Here is a 22,636-nt window from a genome sequence, read left to right on the forward strand (position 1 = left end):
TATAGGAATAGGGACATGAATGTATCGATATGTTTCCTATTTGAAGTTTTCCCTTCACATGAGAGGTTTCCACTTGCAAATAATTGAGTAGGATTATATATTAATAGCTTTTAAAACAAGAATGAAGTTCAAGTGAAGGTTTTGTATAATCTTTCCCAACTGTATACATTTAAATTGCATAATAGGACAAATGATTAATGTTGCATGGCTCAGCGGAAATCAATGAACAAGAGTAATGTTTGGGTTGCCAGGTTGGGAAAAAGCCCTTTGACATTTTCTTTCCTTGTCGGTGTAATTGGAGCGTTTGAGCGGCTGGAAAAGAGGTCAAGCTCCATACAGACTTATTTACATTCTGATGAGGGTGGTGCATTATTAAACGACTGTAGATTTCATTTTCTGTAAATAAATCAAGCACTGACGATTTGATTTGCGAATCGTTAATCAAATGGGTTTGAGAGGAGAACGTTGCACCTCATTTTCCATGATTTCATCCCAAAATCAACTTCATAATCAAGTTGTTATTCATCCCACAAGGGAAAAGTGGAGCCTCATCATCTCTGAGCTCAGTAATGGACCGAATTAACACACACACGCTAAAAAGCAGCCTGCTCATTAATCACAAACCTCCTCTTATTATTCCTGTAAACAACACGGCTCCCTCTTCTCAGATTGCGGCGCACGACAGCGTTGTCCACGAGTTGGTTGCCAGCTTGTAAATTGCAGAGACCCCTGGGACGCCGCTCAAGCCTTTCTCATAATCAGCCTCGTTTACTTTCAATTATCTCCTAATGAGTTTCGGTAGCAAAGTGAGGAAACAGGAGAGGTGCAGCTGTGACAGGGAAGGCTTACCGCTCGCCGCTCTGCAGAGGTGATTCACATTCAGGTCGGGCGGGGGGAGGGCGAGGGGGGCCGCCGCCGCCGGGTCTCCATCACTGACCGGACGCGGGCAAACCATTCCGGCGGTTGCTTATCTGCAGAATGGAAAAATAAATTCAACTGTGAGGAAAAAGCAGATAAGTATATTCGTCATAATAAACTTGTTTGCGCCCGCCTGTATTTTCAATTACAGCGTTTGCTTTCCCCTGCAGCTGCTCCGTTCCTCCTTTTCCCCCCAATTAGATTTTAATAATAATCTCATTTCCAATTAGGTTTCTGGATTTGTTGATGTTTTCTTGGCACGGCCGGCGCGAACGCATCAGGAGCCCTCATTAGATTTAGAAAATTGCCTCAATTGTCGATGATGATTCTTGCAAAATGACAGAGAATCTCGCAATCAATCCAAGAATAAACACATGCCTGTGTGTCAGCATTCAGACTGAGCAGCCAGTTCACTACACTTGACCCCTGACCCCTTAAATCCCTTATGTAGCTGTAACACGGTGATGAAACACGTTGAGTCATAGTGAAGCAGACGCGGCTCAGGTTGTGTTTACCTTTGGGGGAGAAGGTGAGACTGATGTTTGGGTCAGAGTGTAAGAGATGACAGCATGGGAAAGGAGCCTTAGCGGTGATGTCACACACTTGGCAGCCAGCACAAGGTCTCCCAATCCATTCATGTTCCTGTGTGATATGGAAACACATCAGAGACAGACATAGATTGAATTTCACACATTTCAATTTCTCTTTTTTCTTTTACAGGGCTCAAATTCAGACCACACAGGTTTTGCAACATCTCAAATGTGGCGGTGAGGTGACGGTCCAGTTTCAGGTCCCCGATGTGCCCAGGTAACAAAAAACGAGCTTTAATGCCAAAGTTAAAACAAGGCCTTTGAGCCACAGCTTGAAATTAAAAGCAAAGGATTATAACTTTAGCTGCAATTTCAAACTCACTCTCTCGCTTGAACTCACTTGATCTCCTCCCGTGTAACAGATCAACCCTCTGCACACACGCACACACACACACACACACACCGCCGAGCCTGTGCCGACAACACATTACCGCCTCAGAATAGAATAAATGCTTCACTGCTGAAAATAGCAGCAAAATGAGAAATGTTCTGACATTCTGAAGTCTTACAGGCCTGAAACCTGAGTGAGTCAGCCTCTGCTTTCAATGAAACCAAGATGATTTACACAGAGGACGAGGGTGAATGGGTGAATCACACTGATTTCACCAACGGGCGGGGGTACAGGGGACGGGGGGGGCTTCACGCTGATCTGGACCGGCCGCCGCTTTGTGTGTGTGTGTGTTTGTGTGTGTTGAGTCAAATCTTAATGGAGGTGGCAAAAGATGCGGCGCTGTTTTTCCCGAGAAGTGGCGGGTGACGGCGGCTGCTTTGCATCTGGTGTTAAAACGCAACCCGGCTATGTTGCCAGGGCGATCTGAAATTGTCTGCGGGGAGTTTGTCACAGGATATGACTGGAAGCTTGGTGTTTGTCATTAAAACAGATGACGGGAGAGAGAGAGAGAGAGAGAGAGAGAGCGAGAGAAGGAGAGAGAGAGAGAGACATGTCTATTAAAAGATGAACCGCCGGCAACCTGAGAAGTGATTTGATAAAGGAACCGTCAGCTCCGTTTCATTAACTACAACATTAAGAATGGGCCGGCGCAGGCAACCTCGTTAATTACCTCGCCGTATATTACACTAATGAAGGCCCCTCCGCTCGCTCCTTTCGGTTTCTACACGCCATTAAAAGCGAAGGTGAGGAGCCTCGCTCGCACGCCGGGCCGCTCCGGGCTGATGAGGTCACCGCCGGCAAGGTCAAGCGTACAAGAGCGGGCCGGGAGATTTATCGGAATGCGAGACGCTCCGTTAGAGTTCGTCCAAACGGGCTATTGTTCACCCGGGGGACAGTTCGGGCCGTACCAAGCTGAGAAATGCTCCTCTCAGCCGTCAGATCTATATTTACGATGTTCGGACTGGAGGAGGGAAGCGATTCCTCTTCCTCTCTCTCTCTCTCTCTCCCTCTCCTCGCACATTTGTCGTCCAGCCTGCACTGAGTCATCCCACTCAGCACTTGATTTAGAAACACATAAATAATTTCAGCGAGGGTGAAATAAGGTCTTTGTAACCCGATTTAATTCAGCGTGTTTGAGTTTGTCTCATAAACTCACTTCACCTTTAATGACACGGAAGAAACACAGAGTAACACTGCAGACCTGAACACCAGCCGGGCACATGGACGCCTCTGCAGGTCCTGGCCACGCCCACACAGGTGCTCCGAGTTCATCTAACGAGCCAATCAGGGGAGAGAGGATGATTGAAAACATCTTTGCCAGGCTGTTACTGATGACATTTGAACTGATAATGATGCACATCTATACTGAACTGAATATAGAGTATGAAGAGACGGCGGGTTGCCAGGTTTTAAAAGAGAAAGTTCCCTTGGCTACAGAGCATCAGGGCAAAGAGCGCAGTTATAAATAGGAATTAAATAATAATGAGTGGAAGCTTCAAGCCAAACTCTCATTATTATGCCATTGACGGGGGATTAGTCAAACCCAAACCTGGCAACAAAAAGTGTTGGCTCGCCTGATCATGTTGCTCTTTGCATTTATCTCTATATTTACATTTATTTGTGATTTAGCCCCATTATCTTCTTCACTTATTGATCGGAGGAGTGAGAATTTTCTGTCAAATGTCCATATTGGTTGCATCATAAACTAATCTGTATAAAGACGCAGCACCTCCTCCACAGAGCAAACCAGAGCATTGGTTGAACTCTGTCAGCGCGCGGATCAAGCCGACATATTGAGTCAGAATTAATATCAATACGCCATATGTTCCCCCGTTTTGCTTGTTATGTAACACACTCTGCGCTCCATTACATTCTGTTACATTACATAAGTATTGGTTGGAAGCTGCCGTGCCTAAACGCTGGCAACGGGAAAAGAGTTCAACCTTTAATGTACCCTCATATGTGAATACTTGGCAACACAATCTAACACCCAGCGGCTCTCATTTGCATGAAGCATCGGTCACTGTAATGTGCTGTACTGTGTTACACGCACACTCATTCATCACGGCTGAACATGAGTAAAGGCCTTTACCGCTCTGACCTTCTCGCCAGGGCCGGCTCTAGACTTTTCAGGGGCCCGGCGCCACTTACAGACCGCCGTGCTCGTGTTCTGTTCGGTGATTCTGCGTCGTTTGAGCCGTGGGTCCGAGCGGTCACACACACTTAACCGTCTATTCCACCCCGTCATCGTCCATATAGGAGTCCACAAACTTTTATCCCCTGCTGGATTTTCCTCTTTATGTTCCACCCGGGCAGAGAATATGCACGGCTTGCGCTTTCTTGAAGGATTTATCCCTCCGTATCGAGGCAGAGCAGGAGGAAGAGTGAGTGCAGCACGGCCAGGCAGCTTTGTCCCTTCTCCTCTTTACTTTACTTTTTTATTCCCAGCACTCTCTGTCAAAGCAGAATCATAAGAAATGCGGCGGTGCAGCGGACACAACATGAATAATGGTTGGCGTTTATCGCAATTCTTTCTGGTTTTTATACCTGACTGGACAGCCGGAGGAGGAAGCTGGAGCGCCCTCCGCTACATCTCACACTAAGGTGATGAACCCATCGGAATTCCTTCATTTTTCTGCATTCATAGCTCAGCACATGTGGTCTGATGTTCACCACAGGCACAGATCTGAAAGTACAGGAAGCTCCGAGGCGGCGACTTCATCAGGCTTTACCTACAAATGGAGGTGGACAGAAGACAGAAGTTTGAACTTTTTTGTTGGCAGAAATGTTAAAAGGGCGTGTGGTGGGAGGAAGAAACGGGAGAGTCGTGACTGTGCTGCTGCTTTGCTGCCCCAGGGCCTGGGAAGCTGAGAGTCAGTGAAGGAGAAAGAATTCAAATTTGCATGAAGAAATCAATAACAAATGTGATGAAAGGACAAAGAAATTAAGAAAATATGATTTAAAAATAAAGAAAATGTTAAATTGCTACAGACTTTAACACAGGTGACGCACACACACACACACACACACACACACACACACACACACGCACACATACAAAGCCTTAAGACAATACAACCGGCTCTCCTGCATGTTTGTTTCCAATGAAAACAGATTTAAAAGTGATTCACAAGTGATGGACGGCGTAATGAATCCATTTCTCCTGTGGCGCCTGTTGAGGTGTGTTCCATGTGTGTGTGTGTGTGTGTGTGTGTGTTCCATCCCTTTATCCACAACACACAACAAACCTGAAAGACATGCAAACACAGATCTTATTGGATTCCTCACCGAGGGCTCCTGAGGCGTATTATCCTTCCCGACCAAAGCAACATGGAGGAGCTCACACACGCGGCTCAGCAGTGCTGTCACGGCAGCCACGCGTGTGTGTGTGTGCGCGCCTGAAGCTGGCGCATCGACACACTACGCTGCACTTGTAATATTTTGGCAAAGTGCAAACAGCCTTTAGCAACGTCTGAATAACTCCTTTGGTTTATTTTGGTGCTTTTCAAACGCACTCAAGATGGATTTGCAGATGAAAACAAGACGGAGCTTTGAAATGGGGGGGAAGCGGATCCCCCCCTCCCCCCATCACCCTCCGCCACCAGCACCAGCACCAGCACCAGCACCACCCGCTGGGCTCTAAACATCACATCAATTTGAAACACTTGCTTGGTGTAGTGAATTGGCATTTGCTTCACCTCAGCACGCACCAAACACTCATTCATCACTCTGTGCCCCTCTCACGCTGCCTCTCTTCATTGTTCCCCGCTCTTCACCCTCCTCCTCCTCCTCCTCCTCCTCCAGCCCTCGGTTTTCCCTTTCCCCCCTTCTCTCCAGAGGACCTTGGCCACCTCCTCTCATCAATATGCGTGCGTCATTCTGTCCCTTGCGGCGACGTCAGCCCCCTTTAATCTTCCCTGCAGGGGGGTGGAATGGTTTTTGCGATGCACCCTCATCCGTAAAGGAGCCTGCGTTAAGTGTGGAGGGGACGGAGGAGACAAAGGGAGATGAAGAGATGAGGAAGAACGGAAGAAAGGAGGCACACAGATGATAAACGCTGATATAAGCATTTCTATAAGGATTCAGGCCCCAAACTAAAGCACATCATGGTTCATAAACTGTAACTAATGACTTGATTAAGAAGCCAGTATGGGAACGTAACTAATTACATCCTCCTCCGGCTTCACTTCCTTTGTGTCTTGAACTCTTTACCCCAACAGGAATGGAGAGTTTGACCCCAGCAGCATCATCATCCTCTTTTCTACAATAAAAGGGAATTTTGAGTTTGGCCATGAGGAGGCAGCTGGGAGAGGATAGCTTGATGTGGTTCAGGCATCTGAGCAGGACGCCTCTTTGGACAGCATCCAGGCAGACCCAACTGGGAGGAGACCGGAATATGCTGTCCATCTGGGCCCGGGAACGTGACGGGATCCCTCCAGGAGGAGCTGGAGGAGGAAGGGAAATCTGTGCTGGTCCAAACTGGGGTAACTGGTGGAGAACTGATAGATGGAATCCCAGAGTTCTGTCACTTATCTGGCACGCTGCTTGGATGCTGTTCAGCTTTGTGCCTTCATTCAGAGGCTGAGTCGCTGCCAGAATCCCCACAGTTGTTTCTCTTTACGTCGGCGCCTTCCGCGTCGACAAACACGACAATCTGGAGCGCTAAAAATGGATCAGATCAGAACCAGGATGTTAAAAATAGATCAGAAACATCCTGATTGGAGCCGGTGCCAGGGCGCCCAGAGCTGCAGTAAAGCCTGGTTATGAAACAGTTCACACACATAAATGAAGCACATTCACCACTTATTTCATGGCTTTGTTTGCCTTTTCTATCTCCTATCCTCCGTCCTCACCCTCTGCCTGTGCGTCTTGACTCCTTACACCCTGCTCTTTATTAAAAAGGCTGCGGCTTACAGAGGAGGCGCCATCTGCTCCTGGCAGACTGGATCCTGCATGCTGCTGATTGTGACGAGCTCCTATAAATACAATCGGGACATATGTGAAGGAGACACACACACACACACACACACACACACACAGGCGCGTCTGGGCGGGAGATTGAATTGTGTCGCTCGGAATGTCGGTAACAACAAACATTTCACGCCAACCAGGCTGCACGTTTGCCTTTGTGTTTGCGATCTGGAAGCTGAAACGTTTGAATGTAATTGATTGTGTCAGCTCGTGTTTGAAAGCAGGGTGCTGATTTAGAGATAATCCTTTGGGTAATCAAGTCATAAAATGCACCGCAAAGCACGACGCTTGTTAAACACAACACACACACACACACACGACATGCCTCAACTCCCTCTGGATTATGAGATGTTCATTGGCGGCTCAGTGTTATTCTTCTGGACAGCTGATTTCCCTGATGCACCGAGCGGCGGCGGTGAGGCGTGTGTGTGTGTGTGTGTGTGTGTGTGTGTGTGTGTGTGTGTGTGTGTGTGTGTGTCGAGGATGTTAGAGCAACCAACTGAGGCCCGGGCGTGCGTGTGTCCATGTCTCTGTCGCTCGTCTGTCAGTTTCCCTCATTTGACCCACTTTCCTCGACCCGCTGAGGCCTTTTGGGGCGGCGGGCCTGGACCTGATGTGAAGAGCGGAGGAGGAGGAGGAGGAGGAGGAGGAGGAGGAGGAGGAGGAGGGTGACGATGGACCGGCGCAGATGTGGATGTCACACGTCAACGCTTCACGAACTTAGACATTAAGAAGTTGGACAGATTGATGTTGTTGTTGTTGTGTCTTGTGGGAGACGCTGTAGAGAATATGGCTGCTTCCTGTCAGACGCTCGCCGCCTGTGCGCTCGCTGTAAAAGCCATTTCAATGCTTTTGACATTGAAAGCGAAACTACCCTTTGAAACTCACCTCGTCTAAACCTGCAGAATGGTTATAATAACTTTATAGTTTGGTCCCTGAAGGCGGGCAGGTTGGGTCTGAATCTGTTCTCATTCTGATGAGAGAGAGAAACTAAATCAATACATCCATAGAAACTGTTCAAAACACTCACTCTGTGCTGCAAACTACCTCTTTGCTGTCTGTCCAATAAGCTCAGTGTGGGCGACACAAGAGAGGATCACAAAACAAGGGGACGCAGAGAATTTTCCATCAATGCGTCGCCGCTGGGCGCCACAGTGACTGAGGTCGGCTCTGTCGCCTTTATCGCCCAAACTCACACCAAAACAAAGACAGAAGTACAACATGCTGGTGAAGTCAAGTCACCCCAATATCACAGGGATTCACAGGCCCGCAGCATTCCCAACTGACTCCAGGAAGACAAGGACAAGCTCCCTGAAATAGCTCCTGATCAATCATCCCTGTTGTCAGAATGCAGGTGAGGTAAAAATAACGCTTCTGAGGAAAAAGCGGATTCTGGAAAGCTCCAATTACGATACATTGTTCCAAATACTGCAAGCCTTGGTTACACATTTGGAGAGTCCGGTTGGAATGTTCTGGAGGCCTGAACTCTCCATGGATCAGCTGGGACGACGTCACGGCCTAAACACTGGCAGAGCAGCGATCCCAGCCTGGCCTGGGAATGTTTAGGATCTCCCAGGAGGAGATCAATGACATTGGTGGGGAAAGGACGTCTGGGTAGCTCTGATCACCCTGTTGCCACGGCAACAATGAACCAGTGAGAGGATGGGAGGATGGGAGGATGGACGGGGCCGACTGGCTGGGCTGGTGGAAGGGATGAGCGAATGGATGGATCAGAGTCTGGTGATGGTGTAGAGAGACTCCTCTTCCTTTTTGAGCAACAGTAACTAACAACAGTAATGAGTCGTGCTTTGTGGCGACGCCTCAGTGTGGCGTGACAGCGGAGAAATGAGTCGTCGACGCTCCGGCACTCCGATGAGAAACCTAGCGACGAACTTAACAACCTTTTACGTGATTACATTTGTACAACTCATTACGCAGCGGTGATTGAATTCAGACGTGCGATCGGCGGCGCTCAGGAGTCTGTGACCTTGCTCGACGGAAAAAACAAAGCTCCCCGACGTTCCCGCGATCGTTTCCCGCACAGCCGTCGGCAGCATATTCCCAGGGCGGCGACCAATCAGGGCCTCCTGTCATCGATTCATTCCCGCTAAGCGACTGCAGCCCATAGGCGGTAACAGTGTGACGGGAACGCTGCTGCAGAAAGCTTCATGGAATCATTTAGAAGGAGGAGGAAGTTTGGAGGGAAGCTGAAAGACGATTTCACCCGGAGTCCATTTGTCAGGAGCGCACTGTCATGGTGCCACACGCAGGCTTCCACAGAGTTCTATCGTGAATTGGATTCCAGAGACTTTCAACTTTTGGGATTTAGATTTCCTGTGAAATATTCCAGCAAATGTACCAAAGTCTGTGAGCGACAGATAGCAGAGAGCGACGACTTCATAAAGGTTGAAAGGATTGCGTCGTCTTGCGATGGTGGGAGTGAGTTTGAGCGGAAACAAACAGTAATTACTGCAGGAGATAAGGAGGCTTAACTGGATTCTCCCATCAGAAACGGTGATGCGTGGAAAAACGACAGAGGGAGAATGAGTGTGTGACATCTGTTTACGTGTGTTTGTGTGTGGATTCCTTTACAAATCCTCTGTTTAGGCATGCAGGGTAACACTCCAGACCACTGGTATCTATTGACAAAAATACACATGCAAGCGAGATGGAGTGCGGCGTGTCAAACTGTCAAAACATCTCAGCGTGACGGCGCGCGGCGGGGAGGGAAAACAATGTGACGGCGGGCGCGGAGGAAGGAAAGGAGACGTTGTGATGTGATGTGATTCATCTGGGCCGCCGAGTCGACCGGCTCTCGCCCTCGCCCTCCCCGCAAGCTCCCAGTCTAAACGCACACGCGGCTCTGCCTCACGGAAAAAGGCAGGGAAGCAGCTTCATCAGGTTTTTAATAATAAAGCCTTCATCGCCGACGAAGGAGTCAAATATAAAGCGCTGGTTTTTTTGCGAATGGGAGAGATGAAAGAGAGGAGAGAAGCCTTTCAAGGCTACGGCGCGGCTCCTCGCTCGCTCGCACAGTGAGTCAGCGTGCGTCAGTCTGGCCTTCATGTCTCCTGTGGACCGCAGAGAAGGGACGTGAGAGGAGAAGTTTGAATATTTGTTTTTAAAATGACACAGAAGGAGCTTTGGAACATAATGCAGCATAGAGGAAGATGAAGGAGCGTAGATGTTGATGTGATCTTATGTTGTTCTTCTACTTCACAAAGCAAACGGCGATGCCACTGTCACAGTCGGCGCCCGACCCTGTAAGGACAGAGACGCGTAACGGCCCGCAAGAGGCTGCTTACGGACCTGATCTCTGTCCTCTGTCTGTCCTCAGAGACAATTCTCCAATTCTGTCCTCCAGATGAGGAACAGAAACTTTTCCCTCTGAGTTTCTGACTCTCTGACGCTCAGGTGCGTTCAGGCGAGGGGGAGATATCGGCCTCCGTCACACCGGCAGAGAGATCATCAGCTATTTTCCCTTTTTTTGAACAGGAAGTGAGTCAGGATGGAACACTGGCTGACATTTCAGGTTGGGGCCGTTCTTTTATTGAACGACTCTCTGTGTACGGGAAGCTGAGGATGATGATGATGAATCATGATGGAGAACTCAATCCACTCAAACTGCAGATGTACGCAGGTGATGTCATCTTAAACAACAACAACAACAACAACAACGACAGCATAAGTGGAAGCAGCGTTCGATCACATACCTCCACCAAGGCAGAAAAGCTTTATCTGCTTCTCATTATGTTATGTTGTGTTTATACTTCTTTCCAGTCTTCACTCTGTTACTGTGTGTGTGTTCAGGTGTGTGTTCAGGTGCGTCCCTCTACCACTTTTTTGTCCCACTTTCTTCCATTTTGCAGATATATTTGTCTAGGTTGAAAAGTGGGCCAGAGCGTTCCCCATGGGCCGGCTGCAGACAGGAATTAGATTTATTACCCAGCATGCCTCACAGGGGAGCGCTGTCCCCTTGCCCTGTCTGTGTCGTATCGACCAAACACGGGAGAAGAAGAAGAAGAAGAAGAAGAAGAAGAAGAAGAAGAAGAAGAAGAAGAAGAAGAAGAAGAAGAAGGAGCAGAAAGTGAACAGCTACTTTGTGATGACAGCGGAGATAATGAAGAAAGAAAGGGAAGAAAATGCTGGAAAATAAATAAAATAGTTTAATAGATGATTTGGTCTCTGGCACACAGGTTGAGAACCCCTGTGTGACATCCTGACCTTGGTTTGTCTCGTTGTTCATTCTCTTCTTTCTGTGTTTTGTCATTATTTAACAGCACACACACACACACACACACACACACACACACACACGAGGGGGTTTATCCGTCAAAGTGTCCCTCTGTATGACATCACTACATGTATGTAAATGTATGGAGGCCCGACGGGGGTCGCTGTCTGCAGTCTCCAGTCTCCGGTCTGTCTCCAGTCTGTCTCTAGTCTGTCCCCAGTCTGTCCCCAGTCTGTCTCCAGTCTGTCTCCAGTCTGTCCCCAGTCTGTCTCCAGTCTGTCTCTAGTCTGTCCCCAGTCTGTCTCCAGTCTGTCTCTAGTCTCCTCGTCCCTTTGTGTCCTCACAGCCCGGTGTGCGGCGCCACAGTAGCAGATGCTTCACACGCGTTTGTGTCCATACAACACATATGTAGGTCAGGTACAGCACAGTTGCCAGTTGCCATGGGAACCGGGTGTCAAACATGCGCTCGATCTCTCCCGGAGAAGTCTACTTTGCGGCCCCGAGCTCTGGCGTTCTCGCACCTCTTATCCCCTCGCATCAATTAACCCTTTGGCGGCTGATCCCTGGGATGATGGCGCGGAGCGTTCAGTGGTGCGAGTGGACATCATCATAACAAGCTTAGGATGGAGGCTGAGAGGGAGAGGGTGGCGCGGTGAAGCACCACTCAGATCAATAATCCAGCAAACATCTGCTGGGCTACAGGCAGACTCCTCCTCCATTTGCTGCTTTTAACCTCCATGAGCTCGACACGACCGGAGACGAGCTGCTGCCGTCTCCTGTCTACGATCTGTTTGTGAGTCCTTTAGCATGACCTTGGGGAACACAAAGGGGAATCTCCCTGGCTGTCTCTCTACATCACACACACACACACACACACGTACCTACCTCCACACACACACACACACACACACGCTTTATAGGGTAAACTCACGTGATTGGATTGAGCGAGCTGCTGTTGTGCGCTGCATGCTGATGAGGTTCATTAGGTGCTGTGGTGAAAAAAGAGAAGGAGGAGAAAGCTTCGTCTGTGCCTGAGCGTGTGTGTGTGTGTGTGTGTGTGTGTGTGTGAGAGAGAGAGAGAGAGAGAGAACACAGACCTTACCAGAGCATTTATCAATGTCAAACCCTGGCATCAGGCCGCACACGTGCACGTCAACGCATACAATTTAAACACACACACTCACACACACACACACACACACATTGCTGCACTTTCTTACCACGTTGTCATCGTTTGTACAAACACTCCAGTTCACACGGCCTCGCGCTGTCTTTGTTAACACCCACACACATACGCACACACACACACACACTCACACACACAAACCTTCTCTGTCCTCAAACTGGCCCACTTCTTCTCTCCGTCCAGGCTAATGAGGTGAAAAATTGGCTTAAGGCTCACCGGGGAAACGTGCAGCGCCGGGCAGCATGCAAAAACAACTGTGTGTGTGTGTGTGTGTGTGTGTGTGTGTGTGTGTGTGCGTGCGTGTGTGTGTGTGAGAGAGAGGTGTATGCCTTCTAATGTAAGGTTGAATTAAGATCATCACATCCAGGACTCTCTGCAACTTCACATTTGTCGTCTTCAGCACCAAGAAGTTTACTCTCCCACCTGCTAAATAGTGCTCCACACGGCCCACCAGCTCAGACAAGCGCTACCTGCCAACTTCTTCAGCAGCCACGAAACTAGATCTTAATGGAAATGTTGCTAATTTGATTCCTGAAACATTTGGAGGAGCTCTTAGCAGCGATGTCTAGACGAGATGTAAGCAGGACGGAGAACTGAAAAGAGCAAACCCCCCCGAGGTTGATGAATCTGCACTTTAATGTCTTCACCCGCACTGTTTTACCACCACCTGCTCCTGTGTGTGTGTCTGTGTGTGTGTGTGTGTCTGTATGCCTGTTCACCCTGGGGCAGAAACTCATCTCATCATCCCAAACGGCTCGGCTCTCACGTCCGACTGTCTGTCACGATCTAAACCCCATCAAACCCCGGTCACATGACAGCCAGCGTTTGTCTCCTACATCCTGTTCAATTATGCAGGGCGGGATGCATTCTTGCACCGCTGGCACGCAGATCTGAGCGGCCTCTGTCTTTTCCTGTTAAACGATACGGGGGCCGGCCAACCAAGAACAGCGAGTCCAGAAGCGAAACGCAGCAGATTTGCATCAAACGCTGTGGACCGGCCTGTCGGGTGGATTGATGTCTGCTTTCTTTCCTGTGACATTCCAATATGTCACCGGGAACACCAGCCTGGATTGAATTATGTATTACAATCCCTTCATATCCATCCATACATACAGCCATACATCAAAGTCCTACAGTTCCTGTTCCTATAGGGGCTCCCAGGCCAGGTTAGCAGGATTCTGGGTCGGCCCCGTGGTTTCCCAGTTCACTCTAACCAGGATTAGAGCGGATGGATGCTCTATATTACATTCTCAAGGTAATTAGACCCGATCTCCTTTTTCACGCTGAGCACTCAATCTTTCCATATCATCAGAGTGGAACAAGTATCGGGTTTAACAGCAGCAGTGAGTCATCAGAGCCATCCAGCCACAATTATGAGATCTAACTTGTGGACGGTGCTTTGACCTGGGACAGAAAGTCGATGGAGACACTCAGTGTTCCTGCACGCTCGCCGCCGCCGCCGCCGCCGCAGGAAGCTCCCAAACTCTCTGGGCATCATTAACATTTACACTGACCTTTTTCCGTCAAAGTCCATCCCCTCAGCCAAACACACACGCACACACACAGGTGGGCAGGTTATCAGAGGGTCGCCTCACTGTACAGGCAGACTCGAGTCAGAATCGTCTCGTTTCACCTCAGGGAACTTTGGTTATCGGTCATTTTCCCCCAGTTGACAGTTTAATTTAAATTTGGCAGCAACACAATGGAATCACAGTCAGTGTGTGTGTGTGTGTGTGTGTGTGTGTGTGAGAGACACTTCCAGTTGTGCTCCTCCTCCCCCCCCTCCCCAGTCTGTCAGCTTAGTGCGGTGAAGGTGAAGTGCTAATTAGAAGTCTCACAAGCTGAATCCTGAACCGGTGGACTGAAACTAAGATGATGCACCGTTTACACTTTTACCTTCCAGTATTCTCCTGCATTTCATCAGATCCAGATTCATATTACACGCAGAGTCTGTATTCATTATTCTCCCAAGTCTAGTTTGTCCTCCAGGCCTCTCTCTGCTACAGAAGGCTGTCATGTTGTGCTTCAGCTCATTACTTAGCTTACGGGGCCATCTTGTGGTTTAAATTGGTACTGCATCTTAAAAGTGTGATGGCGTTAATTGCCAAAAACAAGTCAACAAGTAGTTAGTACGGTTGTTTATGATTACATTGCACAGTCATAGTGACGTTAATACATTTCTAGTATTGACAAACCGCATTTTAAAGTGTTTTCAGTTCCTTTTTGGAGGTTTGTAATGTCAGTTTGGACTTCTTCAAAACCCTGAAAACGAATTAGACACCATCTCACTTCCTCACCAGAGTGACTGGAAAGCTAGAGCAATAATTTTGGCATGAGTGTGTGTATTGTGATGCAGATGTAGATGAACATGTGGAGGATTGTGTAGTTTGGTTTGAAGCCATCGTAGGGTTCTCAGGCAGGTTGTGATCAAACGTCTCAGTCGTGGATCTGAGCCCAGTATCTCTCCAGTGGAAGCGTTGGTGCTTGTAGGACATCAGTGATGAGTCCAGACAGGATGAGGTCACACCATAAATACACACAAGCACAAAATAGGGAACCAGAATCAGGTATCGCCTCAAACATAAAGATGTGAACACCATCTCATCTGTCCTGTGAGCCGTCTGTCTGAGACGTCAAGCCGACCTTTGCATTCAGGCCCAAGTGTGAGCGCAACATTCTCACTTCCCTCTATTTGGCAACTCACAACTGACTCTTCCTCCCTTTCCATTACTAACTCTCTGTTTGAGTCAAAATTCACCTTCTACATTCTGTGAATTTCCTGACCGCTGTCCAGTCATGAGGCGGCGATGTCACACACACACACACACACACACACACACACACACACACACACACACACACACACACAGAGACCTGAAATGAAACTTTGAGCCTTCTGACTCATACAAACGCAATCGCAGCCAAAGGTTTAAAGTGAAGAAGCGTTTCCACAGAAAGCTCTGAGGGCAACGAAACACTAACGCTGCCACCTTAACCTTGTTCTTGGCTTCGGCGTGGAGAATATTGAACGGTTTGCTACACATTCCTGCAAACTCCCAGGAGAGTCGTACATCAGGGCCCTCAGGGTGAGAACCATCTGTAGGAAACACAATCAATTAACTCCCTAATTAACCCAAGCAGTCAGTCAGAGTCCAACATGCTGTATTGATTGATCTTTAGAAGGTCCTGTCCAGTGTGTCAGACATCATTTCTTGACGATGTCACTGTAAGTTTGGGTTCCTTTTAACCATGAAAATGCATGAGCCACTCCTCACTTCCTCAATAGAGTCTTTAAATATAAAATAAATGGCAAACTCAGTGGAAAGGAGAATTAAAATAGGAACTAAGTGTTTGACTTCATGGCATCCACAGCAGAATGGGGGTCACAGGTCTTGGGGGGTCCCCATTGTTGGTGGTCTGACCTTAAGATTCAAGTTCTCCCTGGGTTCATTCATTGAAAATGCAGATGTTTCAGGGTCAAATGTCATAGAAAAGCATTTTATGAGGCAACGGGAACAAATTTGTATCTGACTGAACTTCACTCAGTGACCTGGTTTGCATGTAAATGACCTGAAAATCCTGAAATCCTGATCTGGATTGAGAGACCAGGATTCAACATAAAGTGAAGAAATTAACCCATTAAATATTTGCAGGGTTGTCAAGAATATAAAGATGTTTTAAATGTTGCATTCTGTATCTTGGAAATGTGCGAGAATCTGCTGTTTAGTGGCTTCATTTGGGTGTTTACGTGGTTTGTGCTGTGTGTGTGTGCGTGCGTGCGTGTGTGTGTGTGCGGAGGGGAGGAAGAGGAGCATCATCATCCCCCTCAGCCAGTCTGGCCGCCCCCACACTCCGGGGGGAGAAAGTGCTGCTTTGTGAATGAAGGGAGCGGCGGAGGGCGCAGAAGTAACTTTACCGACATCATACCGACGCTGCCCGCGGCTCTGCGCTCCTCTCACCCGGCCGACGAGGACCGAGGAACCCCGGTAAGTCTCACCCGCTTTTTGTGCCTCTGATCGCCCGCGTTTGGAGGCGGATTAACGGGCTTTTCTCCTCCACGCAGCGCCGAACCGTGACCGGAATAACTGCGGCGGAAGATGAGATCCGGGCCGCAATTTTAACTTCACAAACTCATCTTTAGATCCTAAAACGCATCATTCTGTCGCTAAATTGGCTTTAGTTTCCAGAAAAAGCGATCGATTTGCGTGTAGCTGCATCGCAACATCCACACACACACACACACACACACACACACACCAACATCACGGCTGAGATGAATTCAGATGATCCGGGGACCGAACTAGACTTCGATTGAACTAATAACGGCTGGATATTCGCGCACATAAACGCGTTGCATCGTTTCGTTAAAGTTCCGCCGCCAAGGCCGAAGCCGGAGTGGCATTTCGCAACATGTCATGACTCATGCAGCAGACCCGTCATGCTCCGTGTCACCGCGGACAAAACATGGAACTCATGCAGACTCATAAAGCCTCTTTCATTCCCCTCTCTCTCTGTGTGTGTGTGTGTGTGTGTGTGTGTGTGTGTGTGTGTGTGTGTGCAGGCAGGAGATGCGATCTGAGGCTTGCACTTGTTGCTGAGTAATCACCAGTTTGTTATCCTGCGAGTAAAACAACTGTTACTACTGCCATTGTTGCTTTGTGAGTGTGTGTGTGTGTGTGTGTGTGTCTTGTTCTTCTGGTGGCCGACGTGTTCACTTTCCTCCTTCCCTCCTTTCCTCAGAAGCCTCCTGCGTCTCCATGAGGAGCAGCTGAGTCATGGAGGTCACTTTTGCCCGTGCGGCCTGTTTGCTCTCGTCTCTGCTGCTGGTCGTCAGGGGCGACTCCTGCTTGATCATCAGCGAGATCAACGCCGACAACCCCAAGTTGGACACCACAGAGTTTGTGGAGTTGTATCACACCAGCGGTCAGCGAGCCTCTCTGGACGGACACACGCTGGTGTTCTATAACGGGAACGGAAACGTCCCGTACAAAGTGCTGGACCTTAAAGGCCACAGCACAGACGACAGGGGCTTCTTCCTGGTGGGTTCTGTGGACATGCTGCCCAAGCCCGCCATCCACCTACCGCCCAACACCGTCCAGAACGGCCCGGACGCCATCGCTCTGTACCGCACGTCCGCCTCCCGCTACAGCGAGAAGATGAACGCCACCGCCATCGGGCTGGTGGACGCCGTGGTGTACGTGACCCGCCGCTCCACGGGCGCAGAGGTCCTGGCTGAGATCCTGACCCCGGGGGAGGCGGCCTTCGTGGAGGACGAAGGCTTCCACGAGGGAGACGAGTCCATCGAGAGGTGTCTGCTGTCTGAGGACCGCTGGGGCTCCCAGGTGTCTCTGCCCTCGCCGGGTCAGAGGAACAACTGCACCCCGCCCGCCTCGCCCGCCACTGCCCCCCTCATCACGGAGCTGAAGCTGGGCGGAGGGCAGGTGGACGGCTTCGTGGAGCTGTCGGAGGCCCCCGCCGCCGGCCCCCTGGTCCTGGTGGTGGTGGACGGGAGGACGGACCGGGTCAGCGTGAGCGTGGACGTGGACACCTCCAGGACCGGCATGGTGTCCATCACCATAGAGAAGACCTTCATGAAAGGTCAGTGCGCCTCAGGGGGGTCACGCTCGCTCCGGCTCCGCCCCCTTCTGCTTCACTGATCGGTTGTCTTCTTCTCCTCGTTGATCAGGAGACGAGTGTGGAGCCGTGGCCGTCTACAGCGGCAGGGCGGCAGATTTCCCGGTGGGCAGTCGGCTCAGCCAGCTGCAGCCTCTGGACGCCTTCGTGTTCGCCGGACCGGGGAGGACGCCGAGTGCCAACCTCACCGAGACCCTGATCCCTGGCAGGCAGCCCTACCAGCTCAGCAACAGGTAGCACCGCCGCCCGACATGAGACACACAGAGCAGGACAGACGGCTGCAGAGGTCTTTGTGTGTTGTTGTTCCTCTGTTTCACGTCGTTCTCTTCTCTTCCTGTCAGTTTGAGAGAAGGAGGCTTCTATCTGAGCCGCTGTGGCGTGGCGACCTGGTCCAGAGACCCAGGTGTCTTCTGGGAGGCCCCGCAAACCCCCGGGCAACCCAACCAGTGCCCCTGGCCAAAGATCTGCCCTCACACCATCGGTGAGTACCGGCCTCCAGGCACAGAGTCCACATCCTGTCTCCAGCTGCTTCATGTCGGTTTCTTCTTCTCTGTGTTTGGTCTCAGTGACGCCAGGAGGGACGGACGCTCCGCCTCACCTCCCACCCTGGGGTAACAGCGACTTCCTGATCAACGAGCTGAACACGGATTCGCCCGGTGCAGCCGAGGACGGCGAGTACATCGAGCTGTGGCACCCGTCTGGCCGCCGCGTCTCCCTGCAGGGCGTCTGGCTGCTGCTGTTCAGCGCTCACAACAACCGGCCGTACAGAGAGATCAGCCTCAGCGGACACTTCACCACCTCCAGGGGCTACTTCCTGTTGGGCAGCGACAGGTTGGTGCCGGCGCCGTCGCTGCGCCTGCCCCCCAACACCATCCAGAACGGGCCGGACGCCGTGGCGATATACCGCAGCCCCCTGGGCCCGCCGTCGGCCATGCAGAGGGGCGTCCCGACCCGCGGCCTGCTGGACGCCGTGGTGTACAGACAGAGGGGGTCGGATAAGGAGGCGCAGGTGCTGAGTGACGCTCTGACCCCGGGACAGCTCCCCCTGCTGGAGGATGCTGAGGTCCTGCCGGGCGATGAGGCCCTCAGCCGCTGCGGCGGTCTTTACCCCGCTGACCTGTCTGCGTTCTCTGTGAGTGGAATCACCGCCGCACGTTAGCGCTTAGAAGCCGGTTTTGTCTAACTTCAATGTGTTTATCCGTACAGGTGGCTCCGCCCACACCGCTGAGGGAGAACAGCTGCCCGCGCCCGCCTCCGGCCCCCGAGGGTGTGGTGATCAGCGAGGTGGCGAGCGGGCGCTGGACCAATCACAGCCAGCAGAGAGCCTTTGTGGAGCTGCGGGGGCCACCCATGACGTCGCTGAGGGGCCTGGTCCTCACCGTGTTCGAAGAGGAACGCAGCGGCACCGTCATGGCCCTGCCTCTGAAAGGATCCGTCAACCAGGATGGATTTTACATCGTCGGGAATGTCACAGGAGCAGGTGAGGGCGACGGAGATCTCCTTTACCTCAGTGACCTCCTCCCGCCTCCTCTCTCTCCTTCTCATGCTGCTTCACCCTCCTCTCTCCTCTGCTTAGATCAGACTTTCCTAGAGGGCGTGGCCATGCCCGCTCGGGGCGCCGTGGTTCTGTGCTATGACCTCTTCAGCGCCTGCAGAGCCGGCACGGCCCTGACCAACTCCAGCCTCAGAGACGCGCTGGTGTTCAGTGAGAATCAGCGGTTGCTCTCCTCTCTCTCGGCCACTAGAGGGAGACAGGTGATCCCAGCTCTCAGGTAAACACACACGATGCTTCTGTGGCATTAAATCCTCATTGAGCTGTGATTCTTTGGATTATTCTCCTAATATTCTCACGTCTTCAGGTCGGTGCAGGACGGCCCGGTGTCCCTCAGTCGCTGCTCCTGCTGCGAGGTGAGGAGTCCGTCTTCCTGGACTAGCTCCTCCCCGACGCCTCACCGCTCCAACCTCTGCCCCAGCCCCGCCTTCTCCAGCCACATCGACCTCTGCCTGGGACCCCTGGCCAAGGACCGGCAAGAGCAGGCGGGAAGTGAGTCATGACCGCAAGACTTAATTGGAGTTTTGTACTTGACGAAACAATAGTTTGATGTCAGACACTGGCAGCTGAAGTTAAGTGGATGTGTTTTTGTGTTTGTGCGTCAGATTGCAGCGCTCTGATCCAGGGGAAGAAGGTGGCTGAGGTGGCCGAGTACCTGGAGCAGCGGTGTCACTGTGGCATCTCTGCTCTCTACCTGCAGGGTGAGACGCAATCCTTCACATATTCTCCCTATTTCCCTCGTCGACATTACATATGGTTCCTCTAAAACCACTGTATACTTGTGTGTGTGTGTGTTTAAGGAGCCAACTTCTCCTGTGTGTCCGGGTGGCTGCGAGTGTGGGGAAACATCCAGGCCCTGTCTGCGCACCAAAAGGCCCTCATCGTCCAGACGTCCCACATGCACCCGTCCCCCGCACGTGGAGACTCCTGCTCCTCGCCAACCACCGACCGACACATGAGCACAGGTAAGAACGGAACACCAGGCGTTAAGATGACTCGTGGGTCCTTTTGTGATTTGTGAACACACACACACACACACACACACACACACTGAGCTGTGATGTTCCTCCTCCTCCCAGCCTCCGCTCTGGGCCTGCAGATCGGCCTGGTGGTCACTGTGCTCCTCCTGTTGGCGTTGGCCGCTGCTGTTTTTACATATTTCTACAGGAGAAGGTAAGGAGTCAACATTATTTTCTATTATTAAATCAACACAAGACTGGTCTAAATGTTGAAATGTATTTTAATTTAGTTATATTTATTTATTTTCTATTAATTTTATCATAATTCATGGATTTAGTTTGTGAGTAAAATGGACTGCACTTCCTCAGAGCGGCCGCTAGATGGCAGCGTATGAGAGCTTTTCTGTATTTCCTCCACATTTTGGCAGAATGTTTCCCCCTGTTAGTGTTGATGGGATTTTAACGGAATTTTCAGTTTGCAACTTAACTTCCTGCTGCATAAATGGACTGATACACACATCTCCATGCTTTTAACTTAACAAACTGCTGATGGGCCTTCATCACCAAATGAAACACCACAACACTAAGCTGTACTTTAATCTGTCTGTATGTTGGCGTTGACCCGTGTTTGACTCTTGTTTGTTCCTCAGGCGCCCTCTGGATTACTACACCATGGAGCTGAACGAACACGCAGAGGGACTCTCAGACCTGTGATCCAGGCCCGGAGTCACACCCGGTGTGGCACTGGAGAGGCTGAGAGAGGCAGGGGGCAGGCGGGGTGGGCAGGGTCAGGGTTCCAGCTCCTCCCCTCTGCAGGCCGCTGGCTCGCATCCTGCAGCGTGTGTGACATGTGACGTTCCATGGCCGCCACCACACATCACATGTCAGCGAGCGGCGGCCTGTGATGTGAAGAAGGAAAACATAGTAACATTTTATTTGTAATTGTAAAAAAAAAAAAAAAATGTGTGTGTGCTGAGTACTACTTTGACACGATTAGGATGAAGAGCAAAGGGATGTGTTCACTCATTTCTCTGGCATAAATGCCGCTTGGACTTCGTGTTTATGAGATTTTTAATGATGGCGCAGGAAGTTTTGTCCATTAAATGCTTCTTCTCCCATTTCCAGCTGGTGTTGCACAGATGTTTACCAACAAACAGCCTGTAAACAGCCTGTAAACAGCCTGTAACATCTGTCCCAGCTGTGTGTGTGTGACTTCCTGCTTTTTTTGTCCTGCTGCGTCCATGTCAGGTTCGAGTCCTCCCAAGCACTCGATTGTGTTTTAACTGTGAAAGTGTTTATCTAATTTGATGCCTGTGTGTGTGTGTGTGTGCATGTGTGTGCGTGTGTGTGTGTGCGTGTGTGTGTGTAGCTAACTTGTGACGAGTGTCTGTAACCACTTTTTTGCTGAATTAAAGCGAAATGTTTACATTTTTTTATCAGAAATTAGAAAAGGACACGAGCGGCTCGGCTGATGAAGAGTAGCTAAGTTTAGAACGGAGACATATTTTCTTTATTCCAAGTGTCTTTAATGGCTCCTGAACCTCTAATGTGCCTTTAGTTTCTCTTAGGTGACGCCTTAAGTATTAGAGGGAAAGCACAGCCATCTCTCATGCAGCCATATGTAAATACTCTGAATACACAGTTTGTATTCTCAGGGGCCCACAAATCTGTAGAAATGAATAGAAAAGATGATGAAGAGAAGCAGATTTTGATTAAACCTTTAAGGCTTTTTAAAAGGGGGAAAAAGAACCTGAATGTGGAGTAACCTTTGTAACCTTTGTGTTTAAATGACTTCATCTCTCTGCTTGTATTGCCGTCTCACCGCTTTCTGTTTCTCAGCAGAGGGGAGTTTCTCTTCCCCACTTCCCCTTTCTAAAGCGTGCAAAACCTTTCTGCCAAATCACATCCGAGTGACGTTTTTCCCCCTCTCAGACAAAATAATCAGTCACTGTATCCACATGTTCAACCTCACTGTGTCCAACCCCAATGCAAACCTGTGTAAAGTCTGAGATTTAGTGGATATAAATAAATGGCTCTGTTGAAAACGACATCATGCGTGTGAAATGTTGTGTGTAACGCAAACGAGCTGATTTGTTTGGATCTCTGGTATTTTTTCATAGCAGAGATATGTTTGTCGATTTGAATCCAGCACATCTGGACGCATCTCAGCGCCTGCATGTTCATATTCAAATACATTAGAT

General features: G+C 50.1%; 2 protein-coding genes across 2 annotated transcripts in view; both read left to right on the forward strand.

Annotated features, from left to right (window-relative positions):
• The window catches only part of LOC143002207 (myosin phosphatase Rho interacting protein), a 203,029-nt gene that overhangs the window by 180,339 nt on the left and 54 nt on the right, over positions 1–22,636 (forward strand). The window lies entirely within an intron of this gene.
• LOC143002300 (uncharacterized) lies at positions 16,150–22,483 on the forward strand. Its single transcript, XM_076152336.1, has 12 exons — positions 16,150–16,276; positions 17,031–17,888; positions 17,977–18,157; positions 18,266–18,405; positions 18,491–19,056; positions 19,131–19,404; positions 19,501–19,696; positions 19,784–19,968; positions 20,082–20,177; positions 20,277–20,441; positions 20,556–20,649; positions 21,086–22,483. The coding sequence occupies exons 2-12, from the start codon at positions 17,066–17,068 to the stop codon at positions 21,147–21,149; spliced, it is 2,784 nt and encodes a 927-aa protein (XP_076008451.1). The 5' UTR covers positions 16,150–16,276; positions 17,031–17,065; the 3' UTR covers positions 21,150–22,483.

Source organism: Genypterus blacodes, unplaced genomic scaffold (assembly GCF_046128005.1).
Source record: "Genypterus blacodes isolate CSIRO-AG114 ecotype Tasmania unplaced genomic scaffold, CSIRO-AGI_Gbla_v1 ptg000055l_1, whole genome shotgun sequence".
Lineage (NCBI taxonomy): Eukaryota > Metazoa > Chordata > Actinopteri > Ophidiiformes > Ophidiidae > Genypterus > Genypterus blacodes.

Coding starts and splice junctions, on each gene's coding strand:
- LOC143002300 (XM_076152336.1), top strand. CDS start 17,066: ATGGAGGTCACTTTTGCCCGTGCGGCCTGTTTGCTCTCGTCTCTGCTG. Junction 19,697..19,783: donor CAGGTGATCCCAGCTCTCAG/GTAAACACACAC, acceptor TCACGTCTTCAG/GTCGGTGCAGGACGGCCCGG. Junction 20,650..21,085: donor ACATATTTCTACAGGAGAAG/GTAAGGAGTCAA, acceptor TTTGTTCCTCAG/GCGCCCTCTGGATTACTACA.